General features: G+C 45.0%; 1 protein-coding gene across 2 annotated transcripts in view; it reads right to left on the bottom strand.

Annotated features, from left to right (window-relative positions):
* Nucleotides 1-10,378, bottom strand: part of Sh3d19 (SH3 domain containing 19) — a 175,007-nt gene extending 164,629 nt beyond the window's left edge. For both annotated transcript variants that reach the window (XM_036190048.1, XM_036190049.1), the window contains exon 1: nucleotides 10,208-10,378. In XM_036190048.1, coding sequence (XP_036045941.1) covers nucleotides 10,208-10,319 — 112 coding nt within the window. In that variant the 5' untranslated portion in view covers nucleotides 10,320-10,378. The remainder of the gene's footprint in view (nucleotides 1-10,207) is intronic.
* Between the last annotated feature and the right edge of the window lie 1,872 nt (nucleotides 10,379-12,250).

Here is a 12,250-nt window from a genome sequence, read left to right as displayed (position 1 = left end):
TGTAGAAGCAGGGGGAAGGGGGGGGGGATAGAAAAAAATGCCTTTAAGATTGTTTTGAAACATGCAGATGCGTTTTGCCTACATGTGTGTCTGTGTACCACATACATGCAGTGCTCTTGGAGGCCAAAGGAGGACATCAGCTCTCCTAGAACTGGAGTTAGAGACAGTTGTTAGACCCACGTGGGTGCTGGGGGTCAAACCCAGATCCTATGGAAGGGAAGTCACTGCCCGTAACGGCTCAGCCATCATCTCTCCAGCCTCTAAGTTAACACTTTAAAGAACAAAACTCTCAGAAACCCCACTCAACACTTACTTGCACCTCATTAGCAGGCTAGAAGCAGTTTCATAGGTAACGATGGCTGCCATACTCAGCAACAACAGGTGTTCCGGTCACCAAGATGGCGTAATGAACGAGCACTGGGTAGACAAGTGTCTGTACCTCAGTCCTATTCTGTCACTGTCTGTGTGACCTCCAGTGGATCATCTACCCTTTGCAGGGTTTCGGCCCTTCGTCCATAAAATGAAGGAAAGAGTCATATCTACTTCATAGGACTCTTGCCAGGGCTGAATGAAAAAAAAAATACATGTAAAACAACTAGACTACTGCCTGATACCTAGTGCACAATAAAACAGTAACTCATTCTCTGATTCACCAGAGCCTAGTGTTTTTCCAAATCCTCTCCTGCTCTCTGACTTCCTCTCTGAAACTGGAAAGGAATGTATATTAGTCATCGTACCTGTTGCTAGAGCGCTCTAGTGTGAATGAGTCTTAGTTGTAGGGTCACCTCAACCACATAAGTATTTCACATCTTTCTCTTTTAATTATGAAATGAAATCATACAAAGACTTAGGGTGGCGCAACTGAGATTCTCCGGGATCAAAGGAAACCCCATTGTTCTGTAGAGCGGAAGATGCTGAGGGAGTGGAAAAGAATCATCTCAGGGCGGGAAGGCTGTTTGGTTGGGAGAGTGCTCACCTAGCAGGCAGGAAGCCCCTGAGTTTGATTCTCAGAACTCCAGCCTGAAATACACGACACTTAAAAAAAAAATCACAATAGGTCTTTCGTGTAGAATAATTATTATTTAATGTGTATCAGGGCCTCTTACTCTGTTGGGGTGACTTGCATGGTGACTTCCTTCCCTTCATACACCACAGAAGTTTCAGGGAGGAAAGCTGAAGTATAGAGACCAATAGTCACTGTCAACGCCAGCCACCAAAGTCAGCATCAACAAGACTAAGTAATAAGACTAGTATACATCCATGATACCGAATAAAGATGGCACTTCACCTCTGTGGTCTTCCTAGTGCCCAGTCCAGTCTTTAGAAAAACATCAGGGGGGCCGGGGAGATGGCTTAATGGGTAAGGACCCGAGTTTAATGCCCAGAACCGTATAAAAAGCCAGAGGAGAGAGCACACATCTATAATATCATATAATCCTAGCACTCCTAAAGTAAGACAGAAGGCGGAATTACCCAGAAGCTCCTGGGCAAGCTACCCTGGTGCACAGCACAGCACAGCAGCAGGCACAAGAGGCCCTGCCTGGGCTTCAACGAGGGTGGGAGGGAGAACAGGCCCACTGCAGCACACCCACAGCTGCACTCTCTCACACAGCAAACAAATAAGAAAGTGGCCTCTCAAACCTTAGAATAAACCAGACAAATGCCAGTTGAGACACATCGAAGGCATCGAAAGCAAGGAAAATCGAGGGAGCTGCCACAGCCACAAGAAGCCTAGAGACACAGCAAGGAAATGCGGTATGGTAGGTGGGATCTTGCAACACAGTAAGGCCAGCACTTGAAAACAAGGCAATAGGAGCCGTCTGGGCCAGCAGCAAAGCACCTGCTCAGCATGTGCAAGGCACCAGGGCTCTACCCCAGCATTACCCCTCAACCCACAACACAAACTCTTAAAGTAAACCTGAAGACGCAGAAAGATGCTGTAAGCTGCTGAAGGATCCCAAGCGAAATGAGGTGGGATTGGATGCAAAGCTGAAATGTTCCCTGAAAACAGAATGTTCATGCTCTCCCCAGATTGGGGCAAGCTGATAAAGTTACAGAAGTACATGGGTCAAAGAGGCAAAGAAGACAAAGAAGAATGGATGGACACACCCTAGTGAGAAAGAGGTTGTGCCAGTCGGGTGTGATTATAGGGCTGGCACACCTGCAATGCCAGCACTTTAGAGACTGGGAATGCGGGAGAATCACAAGTCTGAGGCCAGTGTGGGCTGCAAAGCATGACCCCATGCTCTTTACACTACCCCTAAAGGTCAGGAGAATGTTTTCTCTGTAATGCCGCACTATGATACTCCTAGGACTCTGCAAGATATGTACATATTTATAAGGTTACTAGTGTTTATTTTATGTCGGCCTTTTGCTATTTTTGTTTAAGTATCTGAAAAAGACTTGCTTCTCTTGCAAAGGGCCCAGGTTCAGTTTCCCCACAGCCACACGGTAGCTTATAATAGTCTGTAACTCCAGGGCCAGGAGACCCAGTACCCACTTCTGGCCTCTGCAGGCACCCAGGAGTGTGCATGATGCACATATGCAAAGGCAAATACTTATATGGACACAATTAAAAATATAGATTAAAGGGAAGAGTGAGTTTTCATGTGTATTGTGAAATGTGGAAAAAAACTGTCAGCTCTTTTAGCTTAGAAATAAATTTGAAAAAAGAAGAGGAATTGAAAGGAAGCAAATGAGAGCGTGAAGCTGTGTGTGTGTGTGCATATGTGTGTGTGTATGTGTGTGTGTGTATGTGTGTGTATGTGTGTATATGTATGTGTATGTATGTATGTGTGTGTATGTGTGTATGTGTGTGTATGTATGTGTATGTGTGTGTATGTGTGTTTATGTGTATGTGTGTGTGTGTGTGTGTGTGTGTGTGTGTGTGTGTGTGTGTAGCACAGATACCTCCCTAAGGCACTGGCTTCCTTAGGGTGCTTCTCTGGCAAACTCAAGGCCCTGGGTCTGAGCTCCAGGACTGAGGAGAGAAGGAAGGAGACTGTCAACTTCTGACGTGTTGAAATTTAGTCACAGGAACAAACTTTTAATTTGTGACAATAATGAAGCCTAAACATTGGTATTGGGCCATGTTAAAATAATCCGTGTGGGGGCAAGAGAGTTGGCTCCGCAGTCAAGAGCACTGGTAGCTCTTGCAGAGGATCTGGGTCTTATTCCCAGCCCCGACATAATTAATGGCTTACAACCATCTAGAACTTGAGACCTTCTTCGGACCTCTGTGGGCACAAGGCACGTGGTACATGCAGGCAAAGCATCCATATACACACATAGTAATCATCATCATCATCATCATCATCATCATCATCATCTGATTGCTTACAGAATGCCAAGATGAAGAACCAGTCTCAGGCTTTGGGAATCTGGTAGGACTAAGGTATTTCCAAGAGAAGCGTGTGTGGTGATACTTTATTTGTACTGAAATGTGAAATTTATTTGTATATTAATAAAGTTGTCTTGGGGTCAGAGCAAGCCATAGCAGAAGCTGGGTGGTGGTGGTGCACACCTTTACTCCCAGCATTTGGGAGGCAGAGCTAGGCTGATCTCTGTGTGTTCAAGGATATAGCCAGCATGGCGACACACGCCCTTAATCTCAATACCAACCATAGAAGACCTGGAGGTCTGTACAGACAGGCAGTGACGAGGAGGTCATGTGGCTGGGTTTACAACCAATGAGAAGGCAGAGCAGAAAGTCTATATAAAAGACAGGACACAGGAAGTAGCTCTCTTGCGGAGAGGAAAGACAGAGCAGCAGTGAAGGGTAAGGTTTTCAGCTCTCAGCTATTGCTCTGGCCTCTTGGCTTTTAACTCTGCAATTGGCTCTGTGTTTCTTATTTAACAAGACGGTTATATCTACAAGCGTGCATTTCACAGCAGCCATATCTGACTGTAAAGTATGACACTGCGTGTGCCTGATGCTTCTTCTGCCGATAAAAAACCTACAACTAGCCAGGCATCGGTGGCGCATGCCTTTAATCCCAGCACTTGGGAGGCAGAGGCAGGCTGATCTCTGTGAGTTCAAGATCAGCCTGGTCTACAGAGTGACCTCAAGACAGACAGAGCTGTTACACAGAAAAATCCTGTCCTGAAAAGCCAACCAACCAACCAACCAACCAACCAACCAAATAAAAAAACCCCACAGCTAATCCACAAATGGAACAGAAATCCGGATGGAATTAAGTATCAGGTACTTCAGCAATAGTGAGAAGCAGACACAAAGTAGACACTAATAACTATAACTATTTACAGCATGTCTGGCTGTGTTCTACGAGTATCACAATAAAACACTACAAAGAAAATACTCTCATGATTCTATTGTAGGAATGACATTTATTAACCAGGAAGAGGAAGTGGAAAAATTATAAAGGAAAAGAAATCACATAGTTGTTTACATTGAAATGAGAAAGGTTGACATCAAAGAGACCACAAAGAAAATAATAAATAAACAGATAAGCGTCGGAGTAAAAACTATTTTTAGTTAAAAAAAAAACTCCAAAAACCAATAAAAGAATGGACAAGGGGGCTGGAGAGATGGCTCAGAGGTTAAGAGCACTAACTGCTCTTCCAGAGGTCCTGAGTTCAATTCCCAGCAACCGCATAGTGGCTCACAACCATTTGTAATGAGATCTGGCACCCTTTTCTGTGTAAATAAATAAATAAATAAATAAATAAATAAATCTTAAAAAAAAAAAAGAAAAAAGAATGGACAAAAACCATAATGTATTTACTACAGCTTCTAAAGTGTGACCTTGCATATGGGGTCACATAACTGAATGTATTTTTGCAAAAAAACAAAAACAAAAACAAAACCATTGGAAATAGTAAAATGTTTCTGAATGTGCAAGGACCAAAAATAAATTAAAAATCAAATGTGCAGCATATTCAACAGTTTCTGACAGTTCTTGCCTGTGTTACAGCACTGGCTCCATTGCAGCCCTGGTTCTGAGCACATAACACAGACACAGACACACACACACACACACACACACACACACACACACACACAGAGTCTACACCGAACATGTCATCACACCAACCAGAGCCTGCACCACACATCACCACACCAATCAACACCAACAACCGCTTCCTGAAACACCTTGGCTCAGATTTGAGACTACTTTATGTTATAAATTACAGTGTTTTTTAAAAAACTGTATATAAGAAGTTTCTGCTTTATAGACATAACATGAATTAATTATGGAAAGTAAAGACAATTTCTTAGAACCACTCTTCAGCATGTATCAAATCACTATATATTTGATTTAAATTGTGTTGGAATGTTTGATTTTTAAAGTTGTTATTTGAGATACTGGCTTGTTTCACTTTAAAAAAAATCACTCAATGGAGCGGGGCGGTGGTGGCGCACGCCTCTAATCCCAGTACTTGGGAGGCAGCAACAGGTGGATCTCTGAGTTCAAGGCCAGCCTGGTCTACAGAGTGAGTTCCAGGACAGCCAAGGCTACACAGAGAATCCGTCTTGGAAACAAAAACAAAAACAAAAACAAAAACAAAAAAACAGAAAAACCCAACCAACCAACCAACCAATCAAAATCATTAAATGAATTTCATCTTGGGATGGAACAGAATTTCCAACAATCTGTGAAACAGTGCTCAACATGACTTCAATCATTCTGGACTGTGTGTTCTTAACATGACCTCAGGCATTCTGGACCATGTGCTTCTATGAGCAGCATCCTCAGTACTGACAACTGTAAAATTATAATACCCACCAACTCGGAAAAACACTGGAGACATTCTGACATCCAGCAGACTAACATTTCAGCCAAGATTTCAAACATAAAAAACCAGATCCAGCTGATTAGCATGCAAATCTGCTTTTCTCTTTAATAAGTGGAAAAATCACATGTATATCAAAGTATATGTTTCAACATAAAAATTCTTTATGATTTCTTATCAGTGTTTTTATAGGTTTACACATCCAGGGATATACAAAAATTTTCTGGTCCAAAAAGGGTGTTAAGTGAAAAAAAAATATTTAAGAAGACTCATTCTACACAATGACAATAAAAACCTATAGTAACCTGTGACATTATCAACCTTACAAACAACATTGACTGAAAAAAAAAAGCCACGATGCTCACTCTGATGGAAGCATCAGCCAACTTCATCCTCCCTTCTCCTCCCTCTTCCTCCAAGATCAGAAGAAGCAGTCCAACCTTAGCTTTGCTGAGGTCGCATCTACATCCTGATGCACCTAATACTTGGGAGTTTCCCGAGAACTTTCCATATTAAAAGCTAAGGCAGCCTCAGGAAACCTGGAAAGAACTGGGCACCCCAGCTTTCACTTCGCCGTGCCCTCCACGTGGTCCACTTCACCGGCACTAACCAGTGTGGCATGGCAACACCAACACACCAGAGTCAGCTGTGCAGCCAGATGAAGAATTGCTGACCAATGGCAAGAAAGAAAAAGTCAAGAACAGAGAATGCCGTTGACTATGTAGGCTGGCCCACATCAGTCAACCACGGACTCCTTTAAGCTGCCAAGAACCCCACAGTGAAAAATAAGCTTGTGTGCTAGTCTGTGGATCTCTTTGTGTTAATCTCATTTTTTTTTTTTTCAATTGCTCTGTTCAAAAGAACCTTTCTGGTGGAACCAGGAGCATAAAAATCTCTGGGAGCACATTGAGAACAGGCTCCAATCCCGGCCTGTGAGATGGTCCAGTGAATAAAGGTGATAGCTGACCTGGGTTTGCTCCCTGAGACCCACATGGTAGGAGGAGGGAACAGTTCCAGCAAGTTATCCCCCAACCAGTGGAGATCAGAGACCTGAGAGGACAGTTAGCAGTCTGTGACTGAACAAGCCCTAGAAGGCAGTTTTGATACACAAAGGAAAAGTTTGAGAATCACTTGATTCACACACTCATAGTTGTCTTCCCTGCTTGAGACTGACATTTAATGGGTCAGTAAGATGCTCCAGGAATTAAAATGTGCCTGGCTTTTACACCAAAACTGTCAAGTGAGGCAATTAAGGATTTCATATCACACCATCAACAGTGAAGATCTCACATGGTATCAGGTCAAGAACAGCGTAGTGTCCACGAGCATTGGTGCATGGTAATCCTCTCTGCTCCCCTGTCCCCGCTCATAAATTAATGTCAGCTAGGTAGCTTCTCCATGTCTGCAAAATTTCAGTTGGCTTTTTCTTCTTCCGACTTCCCTTCCTTCTATTGTTTTCTCTCTCTTTTAATCCCCCTCTCTCACTCCTCGTATGTTATAACTTTTTCTGTGTGGTTCTCTTCACCACTAGGAGAAGGCCAGAATCACAAAGAAGTAATGGGTGGGGGGGTAATAGACTATAGCAATAGTAGTAGTAATAATAATAATAAAATAATAATAGGGTTGGGGATTTAGCTCAGTGCAAGGCCCTGGGTTCGGTCCTCAGCTCAAAAATAAATAAATAAATAAATAAATAAATAAACAAACAAACAAACATACATACATACATAAATACATACATAAACAAAAATCAAAACAGGAGGAAATAGTCTATTTGGTGCCCTAGGTAATATCTTGGAACTTTAAACAATAAATTAAAAAAATAGGGTTGATAAAAGCCATGTTAGCATAGGTAAGGCCCTGGGTTCAGTCTCTAGCATGTTCTCTGCCTCCACAAACAGACAACAAAAAAAAATCCAAGAAAACTTAGATATATTTTATGAAGAAGGTAGGAGCCAAATCAGTTAACATCCTATGTGTAAGATGAAATAGTGATTCCTAAAATCACTTTTGTTTTCTAAAGATACCTTATACCTGTCATCAAAGAAACACAAAATAAAATAAAATTTTAAAAAACATGATCTGGTATCATATACCTATAATTCTAGCACTTAGAAGGCTGAGGCAGATGGATCCTTAGTTTGAGGCCAGACTGGGCACGACCTTGGAAAAACTATATTCAGGATGATTCTACCTAAGCCAGGTTATAAACTTAATATTGTATAGGATTTGTGTGGTAAAATTTTAAAGACAAAGTAGGAAACATTTATTTAAAAAGGTTTTTTGTTTTCTTTTTAATATTAAGTAGTAGAGCACTTGCCTAGCACACACAATGGCTTGGATTCAATCCCTAGAGATACACACACACACACACTGAAAAAGGTTTTAATGGTTAACTATCCAGAAAGAATGTCTGGGAGGGATAGAAGCATGATTCTAAGGAATTGATATTCTTTTTCTTACTCTTGCCTAAGTTAGAATAGTGTTCACTTTATAATGTGTTGTAAGTATATTGCAAAAATAGATACGTTTATATAACCACATGTAAGTTACCAGGGTGAGAAAGTCTCCAAGCCTGGGGTTATGGCATGCATCAGGTTATATGAGATTAAAGAGAAGGAGAAAAACAAACCTTCAACGTGAGGGAAGAAGGCAGGAACCCTGAGCACAGGCAGAATGAACTAGGATAAGGAAGAAACAGGGCACCTCCGGCCTCTGTCAGCTCACTCTCACTGGAAGGGGCACCAGTCAAGTACCGGAGTTAATGCCCAAGCTTGGTAAGGAATGCGAAGTGTTTGAAAACACGCCGATAAACTTGGCGGGAGAAGCACCACCTATAAAGCATGTCAACGCTTAAATAATCTTTCCCCAAGACAATAAAACCTAGAATTGTAAGTTTGACCCTCTTGACCTACTTATGGAATTGCTGTCCTCTCACCCCTCTGTGAAGAAAGGCCATATTGAAGATGAGAAAGCTGAAAACACCTCTTTCTAAATGCAGAAACTACACACCGCCAGGTCTTGGCAAACTATGATCACAGAACCTAACTAGGCCCTGGCAGCCTTCAGACAGTATGGAACTAGTGAAGAGCTACAAAAATGCCTTAGGAAAAAACCACACTGAGGAAATATTGGACATAGAGCTGGGTCATATCTAGTTTACATTCCAATAGCCTCCACAGTGCAGTCCTTTGTAAAGTGAAGCTTTGCTGACAGGTACCAGGAATCCAGAAGAGCCCACACTTCTTAAATCCATAAAGCAGTGGAGGTACATCTTTGCGAACTTTTTCCATGGTACTCTCGAATCATTTACTCAACAATTTCGTGTTATTTCACTTAGGGATACACTGAACGAAACTACTAGTGATTACCAGTTGGTGTTCATGGTGACAGTCAAGTGTCTTTACTCTGAAGAAAAGGCGCAGTAACGGGCATAGGAAGTTATTTTTAAGGTTCCAGGACTTCTACTGAGAGTATCCTGCTCTGATGAACTTTCTTTTTCCCCTGGTATCCCATTTTCTGCCCTCCATTTGCACAGACCCAACTTTCTCCTGGTGGTCACAGAGAAAAGCTCCCCCACGTTTACTTTCTAAGGAGATTCCCACCTGGTGAATGGAATCCACTTGGATCTTCCCAAATCCTTCACCTCTCTGCATCTGCCTCTAGGCTAATTCTTTCCTCCAGTTGCTGATAACCGTGGTTAACCAGCTGGAAGCAAAGGCCCAATAATATCCTGCCCATTAGGTTAGATTGGAAAGAAAAAACAAAAAACAAAACGGAGGAGTGTGGATCTAGATTTAATCTTAAACATAATCCGCCAAGCTACTTGATCCGTGCAGCTTTTGTGTGCCCCAAAACAAGATCATAAAGGCTCCAAATGATCCCCAGTCCAACTACATTGGGCACTACCACGGGGAGGGTAGTTTCAACGAATTACTCTCAAGAAGAAAATGGGTGCGCGGGGGAGGGAAGGAAGGCACCAGAGGTCCGAAGTTCACCCGCTGCCGAAACAAGACTTGAGCACGTGGTCTGACCAGGTTGAGGTGGCGCAGGAGAAACCATAGGGAGGGGTCATTGTCCACCGAGAGAGCCAGACGTAGGGAGTTCTGGCCTATGACTCACCCACAGATAAGTTATCACCCAGCCACAAGTTCCAAGCCAGCAGCCTTGCATTTAGTTTGCACGGAAATTTTGGAGTTTTCAGCTCCAAGGCCACTAGCAGGTAAAGAGACCAATCTGAATTCTCTCGGGCTCAGCCCGAAAAGGAGACTAAGGATGGCATGGCCACTACTGTCCCGCCCTCTCGCCTCCACGAGTCAAAGGTGTCAGTCCCTCCAGGCTGCAGCGAGAACTGCCGCCGCGCGGGCCACGGCGTGAGTGGCCACGGACAGCTGGGTCCTCGGCGTCCCCCACCCCCGTGTGGCCCTGGTCCCCTCGGCCCCACGCGTCTCACCTGCAGCCGAGTGGCCCGGGAGCGCGCGGCCCCGGGCGCGGCGCGGTCCCCCAAGCTCCCGGCGCTCTCGCAGCTCTTCCTCCTCGTCCTCCCGCCGCCGGCCCTCAGCCATGGGCGAGGCGCCACCGCGCAGCCCGGGGACGGCGGGCGAGCTGCGGGCAGCGGGTGCCCCTCGCCAGCGCGCTCGGCGGGGAAGGACGGTTCCACCTGCAGCGCGCGGAGCTGGGGCGCGGGCCGGGCCGAGCTCCCCGCCTCCTGGGCACGCACCGGCGGCCTGCAGCTCCTCGGCTGGCTCTCTCCGCTCGCTTCCCGTCCTGTCCCCTTCTCCGCCCCACCGAGGTCCAGCCTGGGATCCGGGCGGGCTCCCGGCCGGCCTCGCCTCCTCGGGGAGGGGTTACGGGCTGCTGAGGCCGCCCTCCAGCAGCATAAGCTGGAAACACCCCCAGAACCCAAACAGACGTGCACAAAATAAATAAAGGGGGATGGCGAGGAGAGAGAGAGAGACGAGGAGGCCTGGCCTCTTCCTGCCCTTTCACAATCTCCCGGAGTCAACAGGAAACCCATTCGCTTGACACTTAAACAAAAGGGGGAGGAACCGGTTCCAGGGCGAGCTAGGAGAGATGCGCCAGCCAGGAGAGGCTGAACTTCACTTGGGGCGCACCACCTAGAGTTGAGTCTAGACTCTGGGAGTTCTGTCTCTGTCCCTGTCTGTCTATCTCTCTCTCTTCTTCCTCCTCTCTTCTCCCCCCCCCCCCCCCCCCCGCCCTTTTTGGGACATGTGGCCTAAGTTGGCCTCTAACTCCTGATCATTCTGCCTCTGTCTCCCAAAGTGGTGAGATTACAATAGTGTACCACCACGTCGGGCCCCCTTTCCCCTTTTATCATCCTTTAAAATGTACCCCACCGGGGAACAGGATTTGTTGTCTCCGGCAACGATACTCCTCTGTGGTACACGTCATTATAGATTAGTCCAAAGCCATAGAGTGTGAACAGCAAGGATGAGCCTCCGTGTGCACTATGGAGTGTGTGGGTGGTAAAGACGCGCCTTGTGTTTGAGTACGTTTATCAGCTGTAACAAATGAACCACTCTATGGTGGGAAAGCGGGAGGGACTAAGGATTTGGGGGTCCGGGAGAGCATTCGTGCTTTCACTTCTGTTTTACTGAGAACATGATCTTAACAATGAAGTCTGACTTCTTTTAAATACTAGATAGGACTTGGAGTTGGAGTGGGAGTAGAACACTTCGCCAGCATGGGAGAGGCTTATCTCTGGCTCTGTGAAATACATACATACATAATACATACATACATACATACATACATACATACATACATACATACATACATACATAAATGAATAAAGCCTCCCTGTATTCCAGCTAATAGAGGGTTAGGAAAAGGCCACAATCCCTAGAAGTCCAGGAAGAAAATGTGTTTAAGGAGTCCCATACCCGATTATTTGTAGGGAGGTGATTTGGCCAAGTGGTGGGAGAGCTGGCTCCGAAGTCTGAGGCTGTCACTTGAAACACTTAACTGTGGGGCCTACCCCGTGAATACTGCTCCAAAGCTGGAAAGAGCAATGTAACAAGAGTCATCATGTGTACCCTGTAACACACATCTAAGGTTCATTGGGTGCACGTACGAAATTTCACACAGAGGGCAGATTCTGGAATGTCACAAAAAGACACCGAAACCCTTTGGAAAGGGCTGCGTGGGATGAAGGGGCCTTTATCTGCAGCCTCCTGCTCTCTTTCGGAGAGCATGTGAGAGTGCCCTGTTCAGCATGCTAGAAAAAGAAAGGGAGGGGGGCTCTCCGGAGGCAGAAACGCCGGCATTGTTGCTTTGCCTCTACAGTGGTGGCTGTTGCTGCCTGAGAAAAGTATTTCTGTTTTTAGGCAGATAAGAACAAAATTCAATTTTCAGAAACTGAGGTCAGATCCACATGTTAAAGCGTTGCTGCTGTGTGAGTGGTTAAATAAATGGACTCTTGGAGAGCTGAAAATTAAAACGGGGTGCTAGAATCCCAAACGCTCAGGGTTGTCCT

The sequence above is a fragment of the Onychomys torridus genome, chromosome 6, assembly GCF_903995425.1.
Source record: "Onychomys torridus chromosome 6, mOncTor1.1, whole genome shotgun sequence".
Classification (NCBI taxonomy): domain Eukaryota; kingdom Metazoa; phylum Chordata; class Mammalia; order Rodentia; family Cricetidae; genus Onychomys; species Onychomys torridus.
The sequence above is the reverse complement of the archived record's forward strand: the minus strand, read 5'-3'. Positions and strand labels throughout refer to the sequence as shown.